This window comes from Heterostelium album (assembly GCF_000004825.1).
Source record: "Heterostelium album PN500 unplaced genomic scaffold PPL_contig15, whole genome shotgun sequence".
Classification (NCBI taxonomy): Eukaryota; Evosea; class Eumycetozoa; order Acytosteliales; family Acytosteliaceae; genus Heterostelium; species Heterostelium album.
Window position 1 is genome coordinate 38,809 of NW_008805092.1, and position 27,035 is coordinate 65,843.

Sequence of the window (27,035 nt, forward strand, 5' to 3'; positions counted from 1 at the left end):
ATATATAGAAATATATATATTTTAAAATTTGATCTAATTAAAAAAATTCTTAAATATTTATTTAATATTTAATACAAAAAAAAAAAAAACGAAATAATCGTTTTTTTAAAAATTTTAAAATAAAAATTAATTTGTAAAAAAAAACAATAATTATTTTTTATTCATTCAAATATTATTATCATATTATTTGATTGGTATTGTATTATAAATTTACAATAAATAATTATAAATATGTCTAAATGAATTGGCACTTCTTAGGATTGGATCGAGTTGATCTCTTGGAAGAATATCGGATCGTTGTAAATAGGTGACAAGTTCCATAAACTCCATATTCAGCAGATCATTACTCCAATAGGATAATATAGATGCACAGAAACATATATGTAGTATTGAAAAACCTTCATTGTTTTTATCACACATATATCTATCCCATAGTTTAATTCCAGTTTCCTAAAACAGAATGATAGATAGATAAATCAATTAATTAATAAGATTATTAAGAATAATAATAAATAATGATATCTTTATGATAGTAGTAGTAAGAAAACACTTACAAATGATAATTCTCTAATTAAAAAACAAACCATCCATCTAAATGAAAAATGACTAAAATCCAAACCATGTTTTTTGAAATGTAAATATAACTCCTCTGTTAAAAAATATTATTATTATTATTATTATTATTATTATTAGTAAATAAACTTTATAAACAATTTTAATCAAAAAATGTGTTTTGTTTCTCTCTTACCATTTGATTCTTTTATGAGTGATTCTAAATTCTTCATCATACCCTCGGCAGGTAATCCACAACCGGTGTTGGCTGCGTACGATTTACATGAATTCATTAGATTACTCAGACACCAATAGACATCGGTTTCCACACGTGAAAGTATATCGAATCGTTTCTTCTCTATCAACTCTTTCACCAGTGAACCATCACCAATCTTCTTGGAGAGCAACACTTCGTCGTCGATCAGAGTGTCAACCAACGATGGATACGATGGGAAGCTATCCTGTGTCACCTTTGAAACCTCTATTGCATAGTCAAGGAATACAATCAGGAACGGACATATCAAATCATTCAATCCTTGGAAATATGAAACATCCTTATTCTCACTTGACCAAATAACCAATATTCTTTCTGACATCTAGATGAAATAAATATGAATAAATTAATTTGTTAGTTAATGATCATCATTAAACAATATATTATTATTACTTACTTGTTCAATCTCTTTAAGTTCAAAAAGATCATAGAATCCATCGGGTCTGGTTCTAATTACATCGATATGTACTTGTTGTACCAATTCATTGAACTTCTCCTTCTCTTGCTGACCAGATTGTGTATTATTAGACCACAACACTGCCACATTATTCAATAGCTTATTGGTATTTCTCTCAAAGTTATTCTCATCCGATTCAAACAGCTTACAATCACCATAGTATTTCTTTACTAAATCTCGATATCTAAGTAGGTAATAAATAATAGATGATTAATAATAAATATTAATTAGCTAATTAATTGATTGATTTATAGTTTAATTTTTACTTACTGTAATTTCTTTGATTGTAATGCAGATTGTCTTTGATCTTTGTTTGGTGGTAAATAACCGGTCATAAGCATCCAAGAGATTGCTCTACAGGAATCGGTGAATCCATAGTGAGTACCCAGTAGTTTAACAATCTCAATGTTAACGACTGGTTGCTCAAGATGCCATTGAATGTGTTGATATATCTTGTGACGATCACCACTCTCATTTAGATACTGTGAGAAATTACGATATTGCTCATCGTCAATCATAGCAGTTGATGTCGATTGAGCTGATGACTCTCCATTCTTTGTAATTATATCAGGCAATGATATAGATATGAATTGTAGTAAAGATGACATCTTATTATTGTTATTACTGCTATTTGATGGTTGCTGATGTTGTAGATGTTGAGTAGTTGGTGGTCTTGGTGGAAGTGGTTTAAATCTTTGAAGTGTAATATCTTGTTTAACTGTACTACCATTTGTATTCTTTAATGATGGATATGAATAGATATTATTACCGTTACTATTACTACTACTACTATTTTTATAATTATCAAATAGTTCATCATAAGAAATAAATTGATTATTGTTACTATTATTATAATTATTGTTACTACTGTTGTTTGTGGCGTTAAAATCATTATTCAACTTTGGATATGGACTAATATCTAGTAAAGGTAAACTGAATCTATATCTCTCTGATCGACTCTGTTGTTGTGAAATCTGATTTAATAACGATGATTTATAGGAGAGATGTAAAAGTGATGATCTTCGACTATTTTGAATAACAGATTTCTCGTCTATCGATAAAAATTGTTGTGGTTTCTTTGTTAATGTTGTTTTCTCAATATTTACATCGTTGATATTATTACTATTAGTTTGTTGAGATGACTGTTGTTGCTGTTGTTGTTGTTGTTGTTGTTGTTGACTATTATCTTCAATTTTTATTAGATCAAAGTCAAATTCATTTACAATCTTATCAATTGAATCTTGTAGTTTAATATTATTACCATCTTGACTTTGTTGTTGTTGTTGTTGTTGATTTTGTTGTTGTTCATATTCAATATCTACTGTAGAGTTTGTTGAAGATTGTAATGAAGGATAGTTTGATGATGGTTCGGAGGTGGAAGAGGCTATTGGTTGTATTGAAATATCAGATGAATTTCTGGGTGAGAGTGAACTTGTCGATATAGAGAGATTGGTGAGTATAGATTCTACAGGCGAGCTATTCTTGACGTTGGTGATGACTTTGAGCAGCTTGGACTTGAGCGGTGACTGAGAAATCTTACTGGAGATACTACCGAAACTGCTACTCAAACTCTGACTAATATTATTGGCCGACGTTGTCAAGTTGGCTCTTTGATTACTAAATACATTTAATTTACTACTATTATTATTACTATTATTTGTTGAATTACTTTCATTATTATTGTTGTTTGGTAAATTTGAAGTGGAATGGAAACGTTTGTGTGTACGAGATGGAACTGGTGGTGGCGATGATGAAGACGATGGTGATGGAACATCAATCGATGGTGATAGTGGTGGAAAATGTGATGGAAAAGCTGTGGGTGGTGTTTTACTTGAGAGTTTTGGTGACACTTGCAGTGAAGATGGCGACGATGAAGAACCACCACCTGGTGTGCAAGATCCACTTGGCTTTGTGATTGGCAACTCAGAGTAGTTGTTTTCAACAAATATCGATAGATTCGATGCTGAGTATGACTTTGACGATGTTGTTGTTGTTGGTGGTAATGTAGATAGATAACCATTATCATCATTGTCAGTTTGATCAACATCAGATGAATCATCATTATCATCATTATCATCATTGAAATGTGAATTACCATTATTATCATCATGATCCAATAATTGTAACTCTGCAGCAGTAGTTGAATTATTACCTATACTGCCATTTCTACTGTGATTACGACTGTGACTACTTCCACCGCCACTGCTATTATTACGACTGTGACTACTTCCACTTCCGCTATTGTTACGACTGTGACCACCACCGATTCCATTTTGATAACTGTTTCTTAGTGATTTACCATAGAGATTGAGTGGTGAATGATGAGGTGGTGGCTGAGAGTCATCACTTAGCTTATCGATTAAATCCTTGTTGTAGTAGATTGGCGATGAATTCATTGATGTTCCACTGGTGGGTGCGGCTGTCGGTGAGTGATAGGCTGTTGTTTTCAACTCGTCGGCGCCATTCACAATATCATTATAACTCCATCCATAAGAAACATCATTATTATTACTACTAATACTACTATTATTGTTGGTATTGCTGTTGTTGTTCATACCCTCCAACTTATTTATATCAGAATAATACATACTACTTTCATATCCATAATTAAAACTATTAAAACTACTACTACTATTATTACTATTATTATTGTTATTATATTGATTGGCTGTTGTTGTTGGAGATGAAATAGATTTGAAAATCGATGATTTATATTCGCTCATTTTTGTTTTTTTAGTTTTTGTTTTTTTTTTTTCTAAAAATAAATCTTAAGATAATGATAATTAAAATATCATAATAATCATTCCAAAGATATTATTATTGATAAAAGTTATCGCTTTTTTTTTTTTTTTTGATCAAATATATAAGTGTACACTGTGTGATTTGATTTTAATATAATAATAATCAGCAATAATAATACATAAACATAAATATAAACAATTACAATTATGACAATTATAATAAAATAGAAATAATGATAATAATGATATTAATTAATTAAATAAATATTAAATTTATTTGATATTATTATTTTTGTTTGTGTAATAATAGAAAATTTAATAAATCTTATTTTATTATTTTTTTCTTTGGTTGTCAAAACAAAACACAACACACACAAATGAAATCCCACAGACAGACAGTCAGAGAGTGGAGTTGAGAGAATAGCAAAAATGTAATTTTAATATTATTATTAAGATTTGGAATTATAATCAAAACAAACTATCAATTTAAATAACATAAATAATGATAATAATATCATAGCACTTAATAAATTGAGAACGTTTTTTATTAATTTAATTTTTTTTTTGATTTTTTTTTTGATTCATGTTTCTGTTTTTATTTTTTTGCAAATTGAACTACGATTTCTCATTTGGATATGAAAAATTTGAAATAATATTGCAATAATAAAAAATTGTTTTTTTTTTTTTTTTTGATTTTTTTTTTAAATTTTTTTTCGAACTATATCACACACTATTAACTTTTGGAAATATGATCATTTTTTTTTGTTTTGAGTTCGACAATATAAAAGACAACCACCTCATTCATTGTTATTAACTTATTAACAGTAGTAGTGTTCAATTCCTTTAGTTTGTTGATTGTATTATTTAGATATATATAAATAGAAAATAAAGATGTTCTCACGTTTAATCACTAGATCAATTGTTGGTTCACGTCGTGTTGCCACCTTCAAACCAATGGTGAGTCTTCATTAATTACTATCACTATGACATCGATCATCAAGATTTAGAATACAGAAAAACAGATTAGATTAGATTTAGATAATTAAAAAATTATAATATATTATAAAACAGTAAAAAAGAAAATGTAAAACAGGATTAAGAAAAAAAAAAAAGAAAAAAAAAAGAAGAAAAATACAGGGAAAATATTATAATATATATAGAGATCAGATGTTCATAAGTCAAAATAAAACAAATCAAAAGAAATGTTAATATTAACAATAAAATAATATTAAAATAAATTAATATATATATATAGGGTGGTAATGTCATGACATTCTCAACCAAGAAATCTGCTGGAACTCCACCACCACCACCACCACAACAACCACCAAAGAGCAACAACAGCTTGGAAAAGGAATGGGAAGAGTTGGAAAAGTACGATACCAATCAAGAGATCCCAGCTGATGTCTTGAAGAGTCTCGAGAACTCTCGTTTGGCTCAAAAGAAACAATATCAAGAGATCATCTCCTCGTTGATGGAATCAAAGGAAACATCAAAGATTTCCTCACCAAAATTCGAAGTCAAACCAACCATCATTATCCCAACCGCCTCTGGTAAGGTTGCTCGTGCCCTCTTTGCTTGTGCTTCTCAAGCTCGTTCACTCAACATCGTCTCAAAGGATGTCGATATGATTCTCAAGGCTTTCGATACCATCCCATCATTCCGTTCGATCGTCGAGGAACCAGATATTGCCAACGCTGACAAGCAAAACCTCATCGACTTCTTTGTTGACTCTGTCACCTTGTCACCAATCGGTGAATTCTTCCTCTGTAAGTTTTAATAATTTTTAAACAACATAACAGAACATATCTTTACTAGCTAACTAACTAACTATTAACTATTAATAAATAGATTACATGTCAAATGAGAACAACTTTGGTATCTTGGTTAACACCTTGAAGGATTTCCAACGTTTGGTTGCTTCACTCTCAACCGAGATGAATATCAGATTGACTGTTGCACATGTATGAATCATTTAAATAATATAGTAATAATCGGTTTTTTATAGATATACATATACTTACTTGATTAATAATATAGGAATATAACGACAAAGAGAAACAACAATTGGAACAATTGGTTAGATCATATTTCACTGAGGATACCAAGATTCAATTCGCCTATTCAGTTGATGCATCAATCAAGAGTGGTTACAAGATTGAATCACCACTCCTCAATCACAATGCCACCCTCTCTGCAGCAATCGAAAAGAGTGAACGTGAGGAGAAGGCAATCTTTTCCGATTTCTTCAACGATTTGAGAGAGGCTGCCGTCACCGATACCCCAGTCTGGGATAAGAACGAGTTTAAGGAGAAATATTTCTCATTCGATGTTAAGGCCTACGAAGACAGTCTCAACAAATCAAATTAAAAATTAATAAGATAGTATTTAATTTAATCTTTGTATTGATCTTCAACACCTTTAAATAATAATAATAATAATAATAATAATAATTCACTCAAAATCATCATCATCATAAATTATAAATAATAAATCATTTTAAATTAGTATTAATATAAATAATCTACTACCTTTCTCTTAAAATAAAATCAAATCAAATCATAACTTATAACATGTTTGTTACTCTTGTCATATAAAAAAAAAATATAAAATAAATAAACTCAAATAAATACATGTTTAATTAAAAATTGTGTTGTTATTTACAAATAAATATATTGTTTTGTTGTGTTTATGTTTTGTTTGTTTATATTGTTTATATTATTTATTTTATTTCAAGAAATATTTGTGAATTGTGAAATAACTATATAGTCTAACTGACAAACAAAATTATATATCTTTGAAAGTTATATAGTTTACATTTTCGATTATATTTACAAAGTGTTGTTGTTATTATTATTATTATATCTTATATATTCTATATTATTGATGATTTGTGTTAAGTTGCTTTTAATTTTCTATATTGATTGAATGCGTTAAACATATAGCCTACAAAACCAAATATAGCACCATAACAAAACTCTTTGAGCAGTGTTTGAGAATAGCCTAGCCAAGTTGTTGTTTTCTTCTTCTTTCTTATGATTGACGATGATTTCGTTGTCGTTTGTCTAATTACATTGGATGGTTGTTGTTGTTGTTGTTGTAGGTCTACCTGATTGATTCTAAAACTACTGCCTAAAGGTCCACCTTCGTTATTGACTGCATTGATAGCACCAAGATTATTATATCGACTATTAAGTACATCGCTACCCAACTGTCTTGGTCTCTGAACACCTAAATCTCGATATAAATCATCTAATTCCGATCCTTCTAATCTATGCATTATTTATTTATCTATTATATCTTTTTCTATCTATACAAATTGGTTATATCTATACAAAACTAAACTAATAAGCAACAATTATTGTATGTTGTTGTATTTTAAAAATAATCTTTTTTAAAAAAATTAATTTTTTTTTTTTAGCGAAACTAACTTTTTATAATTTTTTAAAAGAGAAGTGATAATTATGTGTCCAAATTTGGAATGACAAAATGATTACAATTTTTTTTATTTAAAAAATATTTATTTGATCAAGTTTTATTTAATGTTATGTCTAAAATTTAAATGTTTCTCCGTGATTGAATCTCTAACCTCTTTACTCTTTACTTTACTTGTGAAATAACTTTCAAATTTGAAATCCAGATCATTTTCATCAACTTCCCTATTCTCTTTATGTAATGGTGTAAATCTATAATTATAGTCTTTATTTTTAGAAAATAGAATAAAAAAAAAAAAAGTTAATATTAGCAATTTATTAAATAATAAATTAAAATTTAATTAATTATACTTACCAACCCATTCATCAGATAAATTTGATTCCAACAAAGCTAATTGGAAGAAAGTTTCTTCGGGAATCAATGTAAATTTCATTGAAAACAATCTTTCAATTGATTTCCTCGATGATAAAAGATAGTTGGCGAATGAATTTGATAGGAAATGCCATTGTGATCCTTCTACCAATGTTTCATTATTGTAGGAACTCAAGAAATAATCATTACTACCACAATGATCAGTATTTTGATATTCAATATTTATCATTTGGTTATCATCACATTCCATCCATGTTTTCTAAAAATAAAACAAAAGTAGTTAGAAAAATGTTTTTTTAATATAGATATTTTTTTATCATTAAACTTACTGATTTTCTATTTTCACTTGTTCTTGGTCGTTTTTCAATATAATTCATTCTTGGTTTGGATCCTAGGAATCTCTCAAGATCAACAACATTCTTTGTTGGAAAATCGTCAAGCGATAGATTAATAAAATGACTCCACTCTGGATGTTTGTGGTTTGGTGCATCTTTTTGTCTTTGTTTGACCATATCTTGTGCAACAGCAATCGATGCAATCTCATAATAGACCGATGCAATGGATCCCCAAGAACCAACGAATCTCTTATCCAAAACTCTGATATTACCGGATTTTGAATTGTATAATTTAACAACATCCATTAATCCTTTAATATCATTCAATCTTTTATCAACTAAAACAATAATAGTAATCGTTAGTTAAATAGTTATTTTCTTCTATATAATTAATTCAACTTACTATGAATAATATAATAATGTTTTGGTCTATAAATAACTTTTAACAATGCTTCAAATCTTTCCATATCCAACTCTTCGATGTTAATGGAGTAGGCAATGCTTGGTTTGTCAGAGAATGATGTTTGTTGGTGTTCATCCTTTTTATATTTCAAATGGTAGTGTTTGTTGTTGTTTTGAGTAAAGAGATAGTCAATAATGATCTTGTCATTCTCATTCCACGGTCCATAGGAAGATAGGATTCTCTCAAGGTACTGGTGATCTGATGTGCTTTCCTGTTGGTCGAATACCTTGGTACTGGATCTCTTGTTTCGTTTCCAGCAACAATCGACTGTGGCGCTAATAGGACAATGAACATTGGTATCATTATATGTATCAGTTCTTCCCATTAGTTTCTTGGCTGATTCATCCACCGCCAAACAAGGATCGTTCAACGACTGGTCGATTTGCTCACAATGATCTCCATGATAAGGTGGTGAACATATACATTTATCAGTGAATCCAATTCCTCCATTCTCGCAATTGATTGAAAACACAGAGATCTCCGATGGTCCTTCATTGTCAGTACTATTGTTAACGGAAACCTCAACTTTTGGTAAATCTCTTGAGATCTTTACTGGTTTGCTAGCAGGTTTTCTATGATCTTTTTTGTTTGGATGAATACCTTTCACACCGGTATCCTTGTATTTATTAACATATGAATTGTAAACATAGTTATTCATTACAGTCTCTGCTATTTCATTGTGATTCTTCAATTGATGTGATGTTGGTATTATATATAATGTGATTGTAATAATAGTTAAACTAGTAATACATATAAATATCATAATAATATTAATTAAAACATTTCTTCTCATTTTTACTTTTTTATCTAATCATCCTAATATAATATAAATATATAACTATATAAAAGTAATCTTTTTATCTACCTATCTAATATATAATATAATAAATAATATATAGTATCTGTATAATCAAATAATAATAATTATGAAAATACAAAATAGATATTCGGATATATTGACTGACATAATACCCACCATTTCCATCAATCAATCAATCAATAAATCAATTTATGTACATCATACAAACACATTTGATAAAAAGATGTATTGATGTACTCAAAATTATTTTTTTTAACCACACAATCGAGAGTGTTATCATACACACACGAAATACAATAAAAAATAAATAAAATTTATTGATAGTTTACAAAAATAGTAATACATTGATACACTACACTACTTTCTACTTTGTCTTTATTAATATCATCTTGAAGAAAAGGAAACTTTCATTTTTTTTTATTTTCCATTTCAATCAAAATTAAATAAGTATTGTTGAAGGGACTTTCATAAAAATGATAACGAGCTAATAGTAGTTATATAAGTTGTTGTTGTTGGCTTAGATCTATAAGGTGATATCCAATTCCAACTCAGATGTCCAAGATTCTTTGCTTTTAGCTCAATATTATATTTAGCTGATTTTTCTATATCTTGATGTTTCTTATTTTTGAATTGTGTTGTTCATCCTTACTATCTCGTTACACATTTCGACTCTCTACTTTGCTGGTGGTGTATTGTTATCCTTAAATATCATTTGTTGTCTAAACTAACTTGAAAATTATGCTTACTGTACCAAACCACAGTTAGATTGGAAATTTCACCCTTTCCATTAATTGTTCCTTGTACAAATCTAATAAATAGTTACGAAATAAATAAAATTTATTGTTAATTTACAAAATACACTACTTGTGTCGTTATCTAGAAAAGGAAACTAAAACCCTTATCATAATTAGCTTGATCAATTTCAGAACTTTGTTTCCAATAAGATTTCTTTTCAATTGGGAAAATAGTTTGTTTTATAGGTTGACCTATATTTTTGTTAATTAAAATAAGAAATTTGATTAATATCTATATAATATTTGTTTATAAATCGATTGATTGTTACCTTTTTGTGTTACCATTGGTATTTCTATATTCAATTCCTTCATAAGATAATACATAAATTCATCGGTTGTACAAAATGGTCTTGGTGTTGAATTATCATCGTATGGTGTGATTTGGAGATTACATAAAACCATTTTACCACCGGTGGCTATTGGTCCCATCTCACATAGCAGACATGCCGGTAAAACTCTCATTGAGGTTCCCAGAACAATCGATAGATCGCAGCGTTCTGATTGCTCTTTAGCTACACGCCAGTCATCGTCGTCGATCGGTTCTGCAAAGTTAACTATCGAATCTACATAGAGTCCAGTGCAACCGGATTGCTTACATCTCGATACCGGTGAATTGTAGATCTCCTCATGTAGATGCTCCACATGTTTGCAAACGGTACAACGTTGTTTAAATGAATTTCCATGAAGTTCCACTATTCTGTCGTGTGGAACTCCCGATTTCAGATGCAGACAATCCATGTTGGTGGTTACTACGAATTTTACAAGACCTACTTCCACCAGCTTGGCGACTGCCATATGAGCGAGAGTCGGTACGATTTCATTTAGTTGAACATTGGAGTATTCGTAGATTCCTTGATCTTGCTTGGTCCAAGCTCCTTCAGGGCCACGGAAATCCGGCATTCCTGCAGTGGTCGAGATTCCAGCACCTGTATAAACAACGCAGTGTCTCGAGCTTATCAATAATCTCGCTACCTCTGCTGCTTTTTCTTGTATAGTTGTTTCACTGTCATAGTACTCTGTATTGTCTTCTCCTTTGGTAAGTCCCTTAGACATGGCAGATGGCACTCTGACATTAGAGAAATCAAGGGTGTTTGGTCGTCTATTAGAGAATACCTGAGCGGCATCCGAAGTTCTACATTGTTCAACAGCATAGTTTCTTGGTAGATTCGACAACATCTCTCTTTTCTTTTGGTATCTTTCAACGTCCCAATCATATTTCTGTTTCTCTTCTTTACTCATTCCACCACCTAACTGATCAGATGGTTTTGATTGTTTGACACCCATATTCTAAAAGCTAAAAATATATTATAAGATTAAAAAAAAAAAAGATTATATTGATAAAAAAAATATATATATATATATAAATGAAATTTGATAATAAAGAGAAATTGTTAAAGACTAATAATGACTCATTTCATTAGAGTTATCGCTTGAAATAGATCACATGATTAAATAAAGAATTTATTCTAAATAATTTCACTAAAATTCAATCTTTGAAACGTGTTATTTTTGTGGTGGTAAAAAAAATTCATGAACTACGTCAAAAAAAAAAAACAAATCAGCTTTCTCTTGTTGGTATTGTGTTCTAATTGGTTGTTGAACAAGAAGTAGTTTTTGTGTTGCTTCGCCTGTTCCTTCACCGTGGAATGATCAACATCGGAGTTGAAAACGGGTTATTTGCTGAGCCAACCGGTGGTACAACGTTGTACTTGACCAAGAGATGTTAGACATTATGAATGAGGTGAAAAACTACTTCTTGTTCAACAACCAATTAGAACTCAATCTTCCACGTGTCCAGTCCAAAGAAGTGTCTGCGCCACAAGCCAAGGCTATAAGTTTGCTTACAGACCAGGAGATCCACGGTGAGCTCGACAAGATAGCCAAAGAAGAACAACTCCTTGGAAAGAGGAAATCGGAACTCCTTGAAGTCATGGAGAAACGTAAAGTGGTTTCCAAGGTGGTGTTGCCTGATGTCTTTGATAGAATGTCAGATGATGAATTGTTTTACCTCTCCCAAAGAAAGAAATCAACAACAACAACTACTACCACAACAACTACTACCACAACAACCAAATAACAACAATAAAATATATTAAAAAACCTGCACCTACAATATGTTTTAGTTTGGAAACATATAGATTAATTCCTCATTTGAATATTTTTTGTTGCTGATTGACAAAGTTTCTATAGAGATGAAAGGTTTAAGATCATCTTTATAATAGTGTTCAAAGTCGTTGAATTTGATCTGTTTCAAAGTGGTGCTGTTGGCGATCGGTGAGAACTCCTGACCCTCGAGGTTCTAGAACCAATCGACGCAAATTATCTATTTTTAATCCAAAATATTAATGAATTATATTTATTTTTTTTGTATAAAAAATGGTAAAGGAGAGAAATAAAAGATCATTCTTATTGAAAAATAATATAAATTAATAATCTATACAAATAAAATGACTCTTATCAGTAAGTATAAAAAATTGTATAATAACAAAATCTATACCTAATTATATTTTTTTAATTCAATAAATTATTAGAATCAATTTCATTATTAGGCAACTCACTCTCTGGTTTGGAGAACAACTCTACCTATGACATTGGAGGAACCTATGGAAAATCAACTATCAATTCTGAGAATCAAGTGCAATGTTGGGGTAGAAGAAGAAGAACTACCAATGTTATCTTTGGTGATGTCAATGTCTTTGGCGGAGGTTGTGGAAGTTGTTGCGGATTCGGAGGAGGTTGTGGTGGCTTTGGTTTTTAAATTATTTACAACCAAAATATCATTCTATTTTCTATAATAAATTTATATATATTTTCTCAAAAATAAAAAAAGAATATTATATTTATGATTTAACAACAAATTTTAGATTATTTGAAAAAAAAAAAAAGAAAATAAAAAATTTATTAAAATACACCCTATCTAAACTTTGAATAATATTGTTTCAAGAATTGTCTTGATAACTTGTCAGCTTGGAAGGTTGGTTCTGGAATCGGACGGTTGTTGAGTGTCGCTTTCGCGATTTCCAATGCTAATTTCGCGTCCATCTTGTGTCCTGGTGAGATATAGATGTTTTCAGAGTCAACATTCTTCATGGCGTATCCCAGTAGTTCGTTGTTCATGCTATTACGCATCTCAATGGTTGCACTGTTTCCACGTTGATTGAATTGATCTTCAATGAGTTCATTTGTCACACCGTGGCAAACCAGGAGTTGCTTGGCCACACCAATCGTTGGACAATCGATCATCACACCCAAATGACAGGCTGCTCCCAGACCTCTCATGTGATTGATTCCATTGCCATCGAGCACCATCACCTGTGGGACGAGATAGGGAGCGTTTCTCTTCAGGTCGTTCCAGAGTGGAAGCAGATGTGGAATCTCACGGAATGCAAGATAACCGGCGATATACGGTTGTGTTAGCTTTACCATCTTGTATGATTCATAGACGACCTTGAGTGATGGATACTCAATGACAACGATCGATGCACACGCATCAATCTTGTTGTTCTTGGCAAAAGAGATATCGACACCTCCAATGTATTTCAAATCCGAGAGTTTCAAATTGTTTGAGTTGGTCTTGACGACGGAGGCAGCCATTTTGAGTTGTTCGGCCTTCCATTTGTTCATTTGATCTGGAGCGGGATCGTTTGGTCTACCGTAGTTGTCCTTCTCCTTTGACCAATTTGAAATATCCACATGCAAAACAGTGTTGGTTTGGAAGGCATCAAATTTATATTCTCGACCGTTATAGGTATTGGATGAGGTGGCAATCTTTTGAGTTGGTTTAGCAACTTGCTTCTGAGCTGGTAATGGAACTCCATTAAAGACTACCGATGCAAATGTTGGTGTATTACTCGGTGTTTGATTGCTATTAGCACCACCAAATACTGCTGATGCAAATGTTGGTTGATTATTTGTTGGATTACCAAATACTGCTGATGCAAATGTGGGTTGATCAGATACTGGTTTTGGTGTTGAATTACTTTGATTATTTTTATTCTTATTATTATTATTATTCTTATTATTATTATTGTTATTTTTATAACTATTATTATTATTGCTATAGTTATTATTATTAGTATTATTATTATTATTATTATAATGATGACTATTATCTGTAATTGAAACACTAGAGAATGTTTCATTTAAAACTGGGATATTATCACTATCATCATTCATATCTGTGTCTATACCGATGGAATAGATATTTTTAAAGGTAGAAGATTGACTTTGATAGGTCGGTTGTTGATAGGTTGGTTGTTGGTAGTTTGATTGCTGATAATTGTATTGATCATCATAGTTGTTTGAATATGATGAAGTTGACTGTTGTACATTGTTGTTGTTATTGCTGTAGTTGTTAGCAGTGGCCGGTGTGGCAGTGCTTGCAACAGATTTAACACCTAAAATCTCATTTTTTCTTGTGCTGTACTCTTGCTCAGAGATATAACATGATCTCAAAAGAGAATCTAATTTTTCAAGTTGTTCTTGAGTATCGTCAAACATTTTCAAAGAATATTATAATAAATAAAATAAAATTTATATAAAGAATTATTTATATAAATTGTTTATAAACAAATAAATTGATGATGTATTTAAATTAATTTTAATTAAAGTAAAACATTGTTTCTATTTTTTTCTTTTTAAAAGAATCTGATTGATTATTTTTTTTGGCAACTTTTTTTTTTTTTCATCTCATTCTGCTAATTTTCTAGTTTCATGCATGTCGGACAAAAAGAGAGAACAAATAAAGAATTGTTGATATTTCAATGGAATATTGTGTGGTGACGAGACAACATCAAAATAGTGTTGATTTAATAATTTAAAATCAAATAGTATATTTTAGAAATTTTAATAATTGTTTTTTTTTATTTATTAAAATTGAATGGCATCAGTAATCTTCTTACAAATTACACTGTAAAACCAAACATCACCACTTTGTCTCTTAAACTTGATACCATAGAGATCCATTCCACTGACACGACAGATTTCAATTTCAAATGAGAGTGGCTCTGCTGTGGTGGCCGAGGTAGTCGAGGACGATGACGATGAAGAGGTTGACGATGAGGAACTAAGTGAAGAGAGATCCTGTTGCGATTGTTTACATTCAAATACATAGCCGTTCTGTTGGTACTTGATCGATTGTGAAATTAGAATATCTTCAAGGTGGCGACTGATGTCCGATGGTTGAAGAGTTGTAGTGGTTCCTGCGGTGAATGGTCCTTTGATCGATCTCAACTTGTCTTTTGGTGTTTTGTTCTTTCCACGTATCACATTGACGACGTCCTCCAAACTGAAACGACGCTTACTATAACCATAGTTATTATAGTTACTGTAGTTATTGCTAGGTGTACCAGGATTGTTAGGTGGTGAACTCATACTTGGTGTTGAACATTCAGATGATGGTGAAGTTGAAATCTTTGATGATTCATCAAAAGAGTTTTCTGAATTATTGTTATTACTATTATTGTTATTATTGTTATTATTGCTATTATTATTTGTTATATTATTAAATTGTTGATGTCTAGATGATGGAGATCTCTTTTTAAATAATCCATGGAATAGACTACTTTTTAGACTTGGAGTGGATGGTGTTGGTGGACTTTGACATGCTGGTGAAGAGGCTGTGGAGCAGGATGAGGAAATCGGGCTAAGTGGTGGAGTAAGGACTGCTGGTGATCCCATGTTTGGTGATGTTCCCATAAGGTTAGGACTACTACAACATGCACTATTAATGGAAATGGAAGCTCCACGAGGTGATGCAGGAGATTGAAGATTAGGTGAACTATTATAGAGTGGCGATCTATTTACCTTGAGGAATTTACTACCTTGACTTTGTTCTGCAGAAGTACCATAGTGATTCAAATCATCATTACTATTGTTGCTAATATTATTCTTTCTATTATATTCTTCATCTGGTTCTAATTCGTATCCTTTATTGGTCCATACATGACTTTTAATTTCAGATAGCTTTGCTCTATCCGATGGATTGGCAACAATCATTCTATTAATAAGATCTTTAACCTCTATAAAAAAATGGGAATTATTTATTAATAAAAAAAAATAAAAATTTATGAATACTATATTATAACTTACCACTACTTAATAAAATATTTGGTGGAAACTTAAATTCACCTTTTAATAATCTATCTAAACCCTCTACTTGAACACCATCGGTTAAACTCCATGGAAGTTGACCTGTTACCATTGCATATAAAATTACACCAACACTCCAAATGTCGACCTCATGACCATTATATTTCTTTTCTAAAAGTATTTCGGGTGGGGCATAAACTGGTGAACCACAAAAAGTTGATAATAAAAATCCTGGTCTCGAAATATTACTATATCCAAAATCTAAATAAAATAGAAAAAAAGAATAATAATTAATTAAATAGTTATAAATCTAAATATTTAAATATTTAATAACTTACCACTTATTTTGATATTTCCCATATCATCTACTAATAAATTTTCCAACTTTAAATCACGATGACAAACATTGTTGGAATGACAATATATTAAACCAGCTAGAATTTGACGTAGGAACTTTCTTGCTTCTCGCTCAGAGAGACGACCTCTGGCAACAATGTAATCAAAAAGCTCACCACCAGAAACTAATTCCAAAATTAAACATATTCTTCCTCTCTCCTCATCATAGATGGCATCGTATAGTTGAATGATATTTCCATGCTTCAATAGCTTGAGAATAGAAATTTCACGTTCAATTTCCTTTCTCTCCTTTACTCGTTTTGGTTTGGTTATTTTTATAGCAACTTTCTTTCCAGTGATGATGTTGGTTCCAATCTTTACTTTACTGGATGTTCCGGAACCAATGGTTTTTCCAAGTATATAATTGCCGATTCGCTTACAACTAGAGACCTTCAAAGCAGTCTTTGTAATAGTTGGTAAGCTATTTATAAAAAATCCAGTCTCCTCTTGAATGGAGTCCAAATGTTGATCTATATATGAATGTGCGACTTCAGATGTCATTTTTATTCGAGAAATCTGATTGATTGAAAAAAAAAATAAAAATAAAAAATACAAGTTTATTTCCTAAAACTACAAGATATAGAAATTATATCTATTTAAATAAATTAATATACAGAATTAGTATTTTACTAATATATTACAACAGATTACTACTATAATAATTAATATAACAAAAAGTGTAAAGAATGAAATATATACTTTGACGTTTAAATTTAAATAAACAAAAATAACAAAAATAATAAATTAATTAAACAACAAATAATTATTTAATAATAATATTACCACATTTGTTATCAACTTTGATCAAGGTAGGTTTATGGGTAATAAGTCTGTTTTGTGTGTATATATGTGGGTAATCAATCAATCAATCGAATGTGGATTAAAAGCAACCAATTTTTATTAATATTACTGCTTCTACACTTTTAATGATTTATTATCTTGTATCACGATTAGAGAATCATTCCACATGTGTGTATAAGTGTGTGTTTGTTGCAGTGGTTATTGTGTGAATATATATGATATGGTTTGGTTTGGTCTGGTCTGGTTAGGTTTGTATTGGTTTTAAAAAATGTTATTTGCAATCAGGAGATAGATAGTAAAAACAGTTAAATATTGACATATAAAGATTGTGAGAATGAGAGAGATGTAAATATGTATATGGAAATTTGAATGATTGTCTTTTTTAAATCAAATATTAGATTTCTTTGAGATATTGATTGCAATCATACAACCATTCATCAGTTTTAATTTTTCAATTTGAAATTATTATAAAATTATTATAAAAAGTTATTTAACAGTTTTTGAATTGTGTGTGAAAATATGTATTTTTACAAATATTTATACAATATAAATAAAAATTTAATATAAGTATGTATGGTGTTTTTTGATTTAATAATGATGGTTTGTTTTTTTTGATTGATTGACAGATTGATTGATCGATAGTTAAAGGATATAGAAAAAAAAAATCTATCTTTTGATTTTTTAAAAAGTAAAATCAACGTTAAATCTCACACACACACCTAGTATAGATATATATACATATAAAAAAAAACAAATAATAATAATTAAACACTAACACACACAATCTAAAAACAACACACTTAGCCAAATTTCAAACACAACATTATAGATATATATAAAAATAATTGGTTTTATGTTTGTTTTTTTTGGATGTCTTTTTATAAATAAAACTTTTGTTGACTTATTAAAAAGTAAAGTATACATTTTATATGTATGTAGAATTGATTGATAAAAATGTAAGGAAATGAATGAATAAATTATTTGAGGCTGGTTTAGTACCAAACTTCTCTGTTGAAAGTTGTTTTTGATATGACAAATTGATTAATTGTATGAACAAGATGATGTGTTCCAAACTTTCCAACTAAAGTTGAATTCTTTTTAACTTTACTTTGTAGACTATTAAATTTGTATAGTTTGATTTTTTTAAAACAAATAATATTTTAAGAGAATATTATTATTATTTAATTCTTATTATTATTATAATTATTGAAACATTTCAGTTTTTGATTTTATATATATAATAATCTTTTTTCAGTTTGATTATTATTATTATTATTCACAAGATAAAAATGATATTCAATGACATTCATTATTTATTCTAAAAATGATCATTCATGTTTGTGTAATTGTTGTTTTTTTTTTTATTTTTATCATTTGATTATTAAAAATAAATTTTGTGGATAGTAGATTGCTGTTTGGGAGGTTAACCTCAATATATATTGGTAAGGAATTAATTTATTTTGGTTTTCTATTGTTGTTTTTGTTATTGTTATTGTAAAAGAATGAAATCACAATTATTGCTATTGTTTCTATAGAATATATAAAACTATACCTTTTGAGAAATGAATGGTTTGATGATAAAAGATAAAGAGAACACCAGATATTGATTATTTTGTCTTGAGATATAACTTGAGTATTAAGTACTGAAAGTTAAATTTGTTTTTTTAGTGTTATTCCTATATTTATTATTGGGATTAATATTTTTGTGTTATCTAATAGGAAATCTATAAATAATGCAACCAACAATAATATATAATATTTATGTTCAACATATCTTAAGTTAAGTTGATGAATTGCTACTTGAAGATAATCACCACTATCATCATCACTAATTCTACAACCAAAATCACCATCAAAACAACACACACTCTCTTCACCACAACCCGAACACACTGTACAAACACACCAACACCACCTCTCATATAAAAAATGAGATTTCTCAATACAACAGCAAAACATAGTGACAGCTCGAGTAAAAGTGGTCAAACTTTATATATACTCTATTAACCAAACGAGCAACCATGGTCATTAATAACATTGAAAATTAATATCACAAATATTCCAATAATATACATATCCAAGAGAGAGAAAATATTGGCTAACGATTTCATACAATTGAGTTCTTAACATACTACAAAATAATTTGATATTATTATTTGTACTTTATCAAAGAAGAAGATGAATTTAACACACCCCTCCATTTCAAATGATTGAAGATCATATGTTTTTAACTATTTTTCAGGACACCAGCTCAGAGCTGAATTTTATTATTATTTTTATTTTTGTTAATCTAGTGGTAATGATTTTTTAATCAAAATCATTCCCCTATTGCTTAATAATTATAATATACAACACTGCTCTTAAATTTTTAATATATCTGTACCGAAAAGTTTAGGAATATCATAAAAAAAGATATGATGACCAATAACAATAATGATAATACAATTAATAAAAAATCAACCAACAACAATCTCACACATGTGATTCATGAAAAAGCCGTATACCCTTGCTTTCTATTTTGTTTTCAACGATTATAAAATAAATACATAATTAGTATCAACATATCCAATGTTTTCCATAAATTATCCAATATTAAAAAAAACAAACCATAATAAATATTGTTTCATTAAAATTTCAATATTATAAATAAACGTTATCTGTTTTTTTTTTTTTTTTGAATTATTATTTAAAAAATCATATAACGTTTTTAATGATGATATCGATAATCATCATAACCACAATAAGTTACTTTTACTTTATACGATAAATTTATGAGATAGTTTAATAAATAAAATAAATGAATTTGAAATTGATATTAATTAACTTTTAATTTTAATATACAATACTTACCTAAAACTAATAAGTGTTTAATATATAATTCATCATCCAATGATCTTAGATGCTACAGTGATAATTTTTGTTTTTCTAAAAGTAATATTTGTGTGTGTTTATTTTGATTGATCAAAAACAAAATGATTTTATTTTTATTTTTTTTATCTCATTATACACCCTCAGCTCATGTATTAATCTAAAATTATTATACTTTTTTAACTAACTGATTCTAAATATATTATTTATATTAATTTATAATATTTATTTGAAATTAAAAAAAACTATTTTTAATCAATAACATATATTTAACATTTCTTTCAATATCTTTTGGTTGGTTGGTTTGGTTATTTATATAAAGGATTTATAATAATAACAAATTATTATTATAAATAAAATTCAATGTTCCATAGCAATTCAACATTGACCTCTACAAATTTCATAAAAAGATCCATTTTTATGAGATTTTTATTGGTTTTTTGTTTTTTGATAATAATTGCTATCAACAACAACAATGTTTTGGCATTTCAATATTTAGAGGGTAAAGCAGAAGATAACATCTATCCGAAACCACTCTATGTAGAGTCGAGCAGTAACAACCATGATTGCATAAGAATAGCTGTCAATTCAACACTACAGTTTCAAGGTGGCTGGACTCTCGACGAACGTCAAGCGATACGTGCATTCTATCATGTATTCTTTCTGAACATCAATCCCACTCACTGGAGGGATGTATTCTACGACTTCCCGGTGCCGCAAATCAACATCGTATTGAATCCTTCACTGACACAGACCGACTTTGCCTACAACAACACCATACCATTTGGAAGCAATGAGCGATACGATATCTACGCCAACAAAGGATACATACGTATAGTGGCACCCTCTACCTTTGGTGTTCAGAATGCTTTTAAAACGATTGCACAACTCTCCTATATCAATTCAGATCATCAAATCTGTGTTACTTTTCTGCCATTCTCCATTAGAGATGAACCAACCTATAGATATAGAGGTTTAATGATAGATACCGGTAAGTGTATTGATATTTAAATATCATCAATCAAAAAGAGTTGGCTATCTTAATTAATATTAACATTATAATCAATGATAGGTAGAATATATTATGAAGTTGATTTCATTAAATCTGTTATTAGAGGAATGAGCTCATTGAAATTGAATGCTTTACATTGGCATATATCAGATGATCAATCTTTCCCATTTGAAATTATGGAGTATCCATATCTACATATTAAAGGTGCCAGTCATCTAGGGTATGTTTTTTTTAAATAATTATTAGATTAATAACAAATATATATATATTAATCTATAGATTATTAGTTTCATTCATAATGGTATACAAACACCTCAAACAAGATTCTATAATACTGATGAAATTAAAAGTATTATTGATTATGCCGCAATCTATGGTGTAAGAGTAAGTTACTAATTAACAAGCTACAAATGTAAAACTTTCAAAAGATTAAACTCTTAATTTGTAATTTAATTATAAAGGTAATACCAGAGATTGATATGCCTGCACATGCGAGATCTTGGGGAAAGGGTTACAATATATCGACGGTTTGTCCTGGATATCTGCTACCCTTTATCAATACACTTAGCTTTGATTACACTTTGAATGTTCCTTTGGACATTTCATTGGAGTTGACCTATGAGATTATCACTGCTATCATTAAATCTATTGCCACTCTATTCCGTGATCCCTATGTGCATTTGGGTGGCGATGAAATACCGGTCGGTTGCTGGGGAGAGGATCTTGCCATGATGAAGAGAATGGCATCATACGGCTACTCTGATCCCAACACCTACTTTAAGTATTTCCTCAAGAGAATCTTCCCTATTCTCAAAGAACAGATGCCAAACAAACAATTTGTCTTTTGGGAGGACACTCTTCCTACGCTCGTAACGACACCGGAGAACAACTTTATGAATCCGATCTACCAGGTCTGGAAAGGCACCGATGAACTACACCAAATCGAACAACTAAAGAAACCATTTATCTTTTCGTACGGTCATTATCTCGATCCGTCGTATCAACGATGTAAATCATTCGACGATTGCTATTCGGGAGTGTTTGACTTTGATCTGGAGAATCTGATTGGTGTTGAAGCATGTGCATGGGAACTTACACAATTCAGTGAGAAATCCATTGAAAAGGATGGATCCATTGTGGAAAGAGGATTTTCCGATCGTGTATGGCATCGACTCATAGCAATCAGTGAAAAACTCTGGTCATCAAGAAACAGCACATCCAAAGTCGACAAACAAACCATTGAAAGAGCAACAAGATTCGCCAAGCATCTAGAGAATCAAGATATAGATATAGGTGATACAATCAACAGAATTAAGAATTATGATACTGAATTTAATTAAATCACAATTATTATTATTGATTAAGAAAAAGAAACAAAAAAGGTAACTTTGTTACCATTATTATTATTATTATTATTATTATTTTAAATGTGTTTTTCTTTTTTTTATTTTATTATAAATTTATGATTATATGTGTGTGTCGACATCTTTTTTTGTTTTAAACAAAACAAAAAAAAAAAAAAAAAAAGTTATTATTATTATATTATTGTTATTGTTTTTAGTTATTATTTGGAACGACCGATTTGGAAAGTTACACATGTAGTATGATCCATTTTACCTGGATATTCTCTGTAGTCGTTTGGTTGTTTTTTGTTTTGGGAACTTCTCCATGAAATCACGTGCTCTATGTGTGACTGTGGAGCAGTGCTCGATCAGTTTGTGTGTGATATCCGATGGGTTGACCTTTCCCTCGTTAAAAACTATTTCCTCTAATAAATTCTTCATAAACGTTGTCTTTGTTTTCAGTAGCTCCTCGTGATTCAAATCCTCCCAAACCTGTGCGTTGATGTTGAGTTCCGACGGCACCTTGCCAAGCATGATTGGATCGAGATTATCGTGCACACCGTCACTGACGATCAGCGCAATATCGTTCTCCTCGCAGAATGTGAAATACAATTTGAGATTTCGGAGGTCGGGATAGCCCTGTCCGACGTATGGTCCTAGACGTCCGCCAGGATCACGTGTGTCATTTAAATTACATCTGTTGCCGTTGGTGACATCGGTTGCTTCTCTACGCTTCAGCGAGACGAGGAACGCCTTGCAGTCGCCGACGCTCGCACACAGGAATCCCCACTTTGGCACGCCCGAGTCGTCTTCGAGCTCGAGCACGAGACCGCCCAGCAGTGTAGTGGTTCCAGCCTCCCATATATCGTTTTTGCCCTCTACGATCTTGTTGTGTGCCTCGCAGAACGCTCGCAGAAGAAAGTGTCCGGCATCCTGGAGTGTGAGGATCTCTGATTGTCTCTGATTGAAATAGTTTGCAAATGCAGCGATTGCATGGCTCGCTGCGAGAGCCGGTCGCTTTCCCCAGTTGCAGCCATCGGCGACAGCTAGGATCGCTCGGTTTCTGTGTACTTGTACAAATAGCTTGTCTGCTATTGGATCTCCATCCTTCTCGCCGCCAGGCAGCAAGGGATATGTCGAAATCGAACGTGTAGACAAGAATGGCTCGTCTGTATCGCCATCCACTTGAATACTATGTGTACTACTCTTTAAATTTGCGACTCTATAGTGTGGTAATTGATCATACTGAAGCACAATCATTGATTGGGGTGATGTTTGTGTTGACATTTTTTTAATAACAAAAAAAAATTTTTAACTTTTTTTTTTAAAAAAACCAAAGATTTCTATCTATCTATCTATCTATCTATTATTGTTGTTAACTTAATAAATAAATAAATAAATATAAATATATTATATAATTAAATGTTTTATAATGGAAACACTTAACTAAAAAAAAAAAAAACAAATAAGGTTGTTGAAAAACAAATAAAAATTGGTTGTTGTTGCTTTTTTTTTTTTTTGTGTGTGTTGTTGCTTGCTACTTTTTGAATGTTACTACTAAAAGTTTAATTAATGGATAGATACTACTACTATTATACAATGAATACTTTGAAATTAAAATATTATTATTATTATTGTTGTGATGAGATAAAATAAATGTTATTTATATATAAATATATATTTTATTTATGTGAAGATGATGTTGTTGTTGATTAAAGTGTTGTTTGTGGTGGTGTTTATTTTATCTTTTGGTTATTATGCGGTGAGCTTTGCTTAGATTAACCTGTACTGAATTGAATTGAACTAAAACTAAACTAAACCAAAAAATGAACTGAAAGGTTTAGCTGTTATATTGTAGTCGATCACAGTAGTGTTGGCACACTTTGTTTCTTTTCTTTGCTTGTTAAATTTAAATTTAAATTCAAATTATACAATTGTTTGTTTATTAAATATCGTTGCTTGTTGTTATATTACTATATTAATATAAGTGTGTAGTGTTGTTATTTTTGTTGTTATTGTTTTGTATGGGTGGGGGGTTATTGTTATTGTTTCTTTTTTTTTTTTTTTTTTTTTTTTTTTTTATGTTCAAGATGTGTAAAGAGCAGCTGTTGTTGTTGAAAGTTCTTTATTAATATTGTTTTCGTTGTTGTTATTACTATTATTTTACACACATGAATGAATTATCTATGAATTTTAATTAAATAAAATAAAAAATGATAAAAAAAATTAACCTAGATTTTTGAATTATGAATCAGGAGGTTTTTTTTTTTTTTTATAAAATGATTTGATTTTAAATTTTATTTTATTCAGTCAGTTAATTATGATCAGAATACTATTTTAATTACCTTCTGCAAAAACAACACATATTGGTGAAAAAAAAAATTTTTAATAAAAAATAATTCAAAAAAAAAATTTTTAAACGTTGGTCTTTTTGTTTTTTTTTGGTTCCACAAATCAAAAAGGAAATTAATGTGTAATACAGAAAATCAGAATTTATAACAATGTGATAAAGTTGCAATAATAATAATAAGTTTTAAATTAGTTTTAAATTTCAAAAAAGAAAAATAATAAAAAAAATAATAATAAAAAAAGAAAAAGAAATATTATTTATCTAAAATCTAAAATAATTTAGTTTTCAACAAAAATAAAGAGATTTTTTTTTTCTTTTAGTTTTTTTTTTTGAAATTTTTTGTGTAATTGTGGTTGTTTTTTTTTCAATGGATACTATTTTTAACGACATTTTTGATTGGGTGTATATATTTAGGTGTGTCCATCAATAGATCCTCTTAAGATTTTAGAGAAATAGAAATTTTGTAAAAAATAGTAACATATATATTATGATCATGCCAACGCTGATTTATTAGAGAAACATGATCGAAACGATCTCTTTTCACAAGATTCTTTGATATGGGGCGTGGTCATAGTTTGGAGCATTCATTCAGAATTTCTTTTAAAACATGGAAAGTGATCAACAAGAATTCGGTGAGGCTTTGCAATAATTTCGATCTCTATATTGATTTGGTTAATATAATTTAATATATATAGCAATGGCATCAAAGCTTTTTGTTAATCAATACATGTTGAGCCCACCCCATGTGATGTCAGAGTAGTGCCTGACTTATTGATCAACTAACTACAATCTAAAGATGTTGTTGTTGGAAATCAAATAAGAAAATTTCTTAATTTTTATTAATATTAATATTTATGTATTCTGGGGGTTGTTTTGGTGTTGTTGTTCTTCTTGATTGAGATGGAACACCAACAACCAAAAAAGTGGTACCACTTTGAATTCAAGTTATTTTTAGTCAAGTCACATTCAAGCAACAAAAAAGATATAGATACAACAAACAAATAATAATAATTACTTTGAGATCCAGATTCAAAAATCACATTAAACATATTTATTTAATATCATCACCAACTACAAACAAAACAAAAATACACAATCTCTTCAAAATCATCCTACCAACTTTTTAAACAAACATAGATATTAACTTAACTTAAGTTCAATTTAGTAACAAAGCAATAATATTTAAAATTTTTAAATCATCATCATCTATTTAAATAATACAAAGAAAAAGGTAATAAAAAGAAAAAGAAAAAAAAAACAATATCCTAATGAAAATAAACAAACCAAAAAACATAACTATCATAAATCAGTTTATTGAAATCCTACTCCATCTTCAACTTGCTTGACATTACTAATGTTAACCAACACATAACACACACACATAAATACAACACACACAACCATTAATATTAACAATTACTGGTGTAGTGGTTAACTGTTGTCTAAATATTATGATTGTTTTTTTTTTTTGAGAATCAGATATACTCTCAAAGTTTTTGATTATAAGATAAATCTCCCACACTTTGTTCATATCCAAATTTTTTCTTTTTTCTTTTTTGTTTTTTCACTTCAACAAGTGTCAGCATACCACCATTGAAATCAATCAGATAGATGCTGATTATAATTATGATTATATTAGTAGTTATTGGCATACTGTGATTGTGTTTAATAATATTGTTATTATTTCTTATGTTGTTGTTGCTGCTGCTGTTGTTGTGTTGTTGTTAGTTTGTGGTTTTGTGGTGGAGGAGGTGGTGGTTAAGGATAAGGGTCTGATAACAAACATCCCAAATAATAATCATTTAATCATATTATTATTAATTAAAAAAAAATAATAATTTTTTTTGTTCTCTTATTTTCTCTCTCTTTTTCTCTCTCTTTTGTTTTTTTGTTTTGTTTGACTCCGCTATCCACTTTCTAATCCTCTTAAAA

The 27,035-nt window shown here is 29.6% G+C and overlaps 10 protein-coding genes across 10 annotated transcripts; 3 read left to right on the forward strand and 7 right to left on the reverse strand.

Annotated features, from left to right (window-relative positions):
* Window positions 1–210: 210 nt before the first annotated feature.
* PPL_06223 (TBC domain-containing protein) lies at window positions 211–4,006 on the reverse strand (the record flags this gene model as incomplete). The annotated part of the gene is made up of 5 exons (XM_020577086.1): window positions 211–450; window positions 555–649; window positions 749–1,148; window positions 1,224–1,467; window positions 1,554–4,006. 5 exons carry the CDS (start codon window positions 4,004–4,006, stop codon window positions 211–213), a joined length of 3,432 nt encoding a protein of 1,143 aa, XP_020432760.1.
* A 909-nt stretch (window positions 4,007–4,915) lies between these two features.
* Window positions 4,916–6,394, forward strand: atp5O (mitochondrial F1 complex ATP synthase; the record flags this gene model as incomplete). Its single annotated transcript, XM_020577087.1, has 4 exons — window positions 4,916–4,981; window positions 5,280–5,793; window positions 5,876–5,988; window positions 6,065–6,394. 4 exons carry the CDS (start codon window positions 4,916–4,918, stop codon window positions 6,392–6,394), a joined length of 1,023 nt encoding a protein of 340 aa, XP_020432761.1.
* Window positions 6,395–6,920: 526 nt separating this feature from the next.
* PPL_06225 (uncharacterized protein) lies at window positions 6,921–7,304 on the reverse strand (the record flags this gene model as incomplete). Its single annotated transcript, XM_020577088.1, has 1 exon — window positions 6,921–7,304. The coding sequence occupies one exon, from the start codon at window positions 7,302–7,304 to the stop codon at window positions 6,921–6,923; it is 384 nt and encodes a 127-aa protein (XP_020432762.1).
* A 255-nt stretch (window positions 7,305–7,559) lies between these two features.
* On the reverse strand, window positions 7,560–9,422 carry gnt9 (GlcNAc transferase; the record flags this gene model as incomplete). The annotated part of the gene is made up of 4 exons (XM_020577089.1): window positions 7,560–7,723; window positions 7,814–8,090; window positions 8,161–8,504; window positions 8,570–9,422. The coding sequence occupies 4 exons, from the start codon at window positions 9,420–9,422 to the stop codon at window positions 7,560–7,562; spliced, it is 1,638 nt and encodes a 545-aa protein (XP_020432763.1).
* Window positions 9,423–10,325: 903 nt separating this feature from the next.
* On the reverse strand, window positions 10,326–11,527 carry PPL_06227 (uncharacterized protein; the record flags this gene model as incomplete). The annotated part of the gene is made up of 2 exons (XM_020577090.1): window positions 10,326–10,435; window positions 10,513–11,527. The coding sequence occupies 2 exons, from the start codon at window positions 11,525–11,527 to the stop codon at window positions 10,326–10,328; spliced, it is 1,125 nt and encodes a 374-aa protein (XP_020432764.1).
* Window positions 11,528–12,690: 1,163 nt separating this feature from the next.
* On the forward strand, window positions 12,691–13,001 carry PPL_06228 (uncharacterized protein; the record flags this gene model as incomplete). The annotated part of the gene is made up of 2 exons (XM_020577091.1): window positions 12,691–12,703; window positions 12,775–13,001. 2 exons carry the CDS (start codon window positions 12,691–12,693, stop codon window positions 12,999–13,001), a joined length of 240 nt encoding a protein of 79 aa, XP_020432765.1.
* A 155-nt stretch (window positions 13,002–13,156) lies between these two features.
* PPL_06229 (putative endonuclease V) lies at window positions 13,157–14,743 on the reverse strand (the record flags this gene model as incomplete). Its single annotated transcript, XM_020577092.1, has 1 exon — window positions 13,157–14,743. The coding sequence occupies one exon, from the start codon at window positions 14,741–14,743 to the stop codon at window positions 13,157–13,159; it is 1,587 nt and encodes a 528-aa protein (XP_020432766.1).
* A 369-nt stretch (window positions 14,744–15,112) lies between these two features.
* Window positions 15,113–17,230, reverse strand: mrkB (serine/threonine-protein kinase; the record flags this gene model as incomplete). The annotated part of the gene is made up of 3 exons (XM_020577093.1): window positions 15,113–16,263; window positions 16,334–16,594; window positions 16,672–17,230. 3 exons carry the CDS (start codon window positions 17,228–17,230, stop codon window positions 15,113–15,115), a joined length of 1,971 nt encoding a protein of 656 aa, XP_020432767.1.
* Window positions 17,231–20,761: 3,531 nt separating this feature from the next.
* Window positions 20,762–22,750, forward strand: nagE (glycoside hydrolase family 20 protein; the record flags this gene model as incomplete). The annotated part of the gene is made up of 5 exons (XM_020577094.1): window positions 20,762–21,389; window positions 21,471–21,630; window positions 21,698–21,794; window positions 21,872–22,191; window positions 22,516–22,750. The coding sequence occupies 5 exons, from the start codon at window positions 20,762–20,764 to the stop codon at window positions 22,748–22,750; spliced, it is 1,440 nt and encodes a 479-aa protein (XP_020432768.1).
* A 224-nt stretch (window positions 22,751–22,974) lies between these two features.
* Window positions 22,975–24,040, reverse strand: PPL_06232 (protein phosphatase 2C-related protein; the record flags this gene model as incomplete). The annotated part of the gene is made up of 2 exons (XM_020577095.1): window positions 22,975–23,071; window positions 23,364–24,040. 2 exons carry the CDS (start codon window positions 24,038–24,040, stop codon window positions 22,975–22,977), a joined length of 774 nt encoding a protein of 257 aa, XP_020432769.1.
* Between the last annotated feature and the right edge of the window lie 2,995 nt (window positions 24,041–27,035).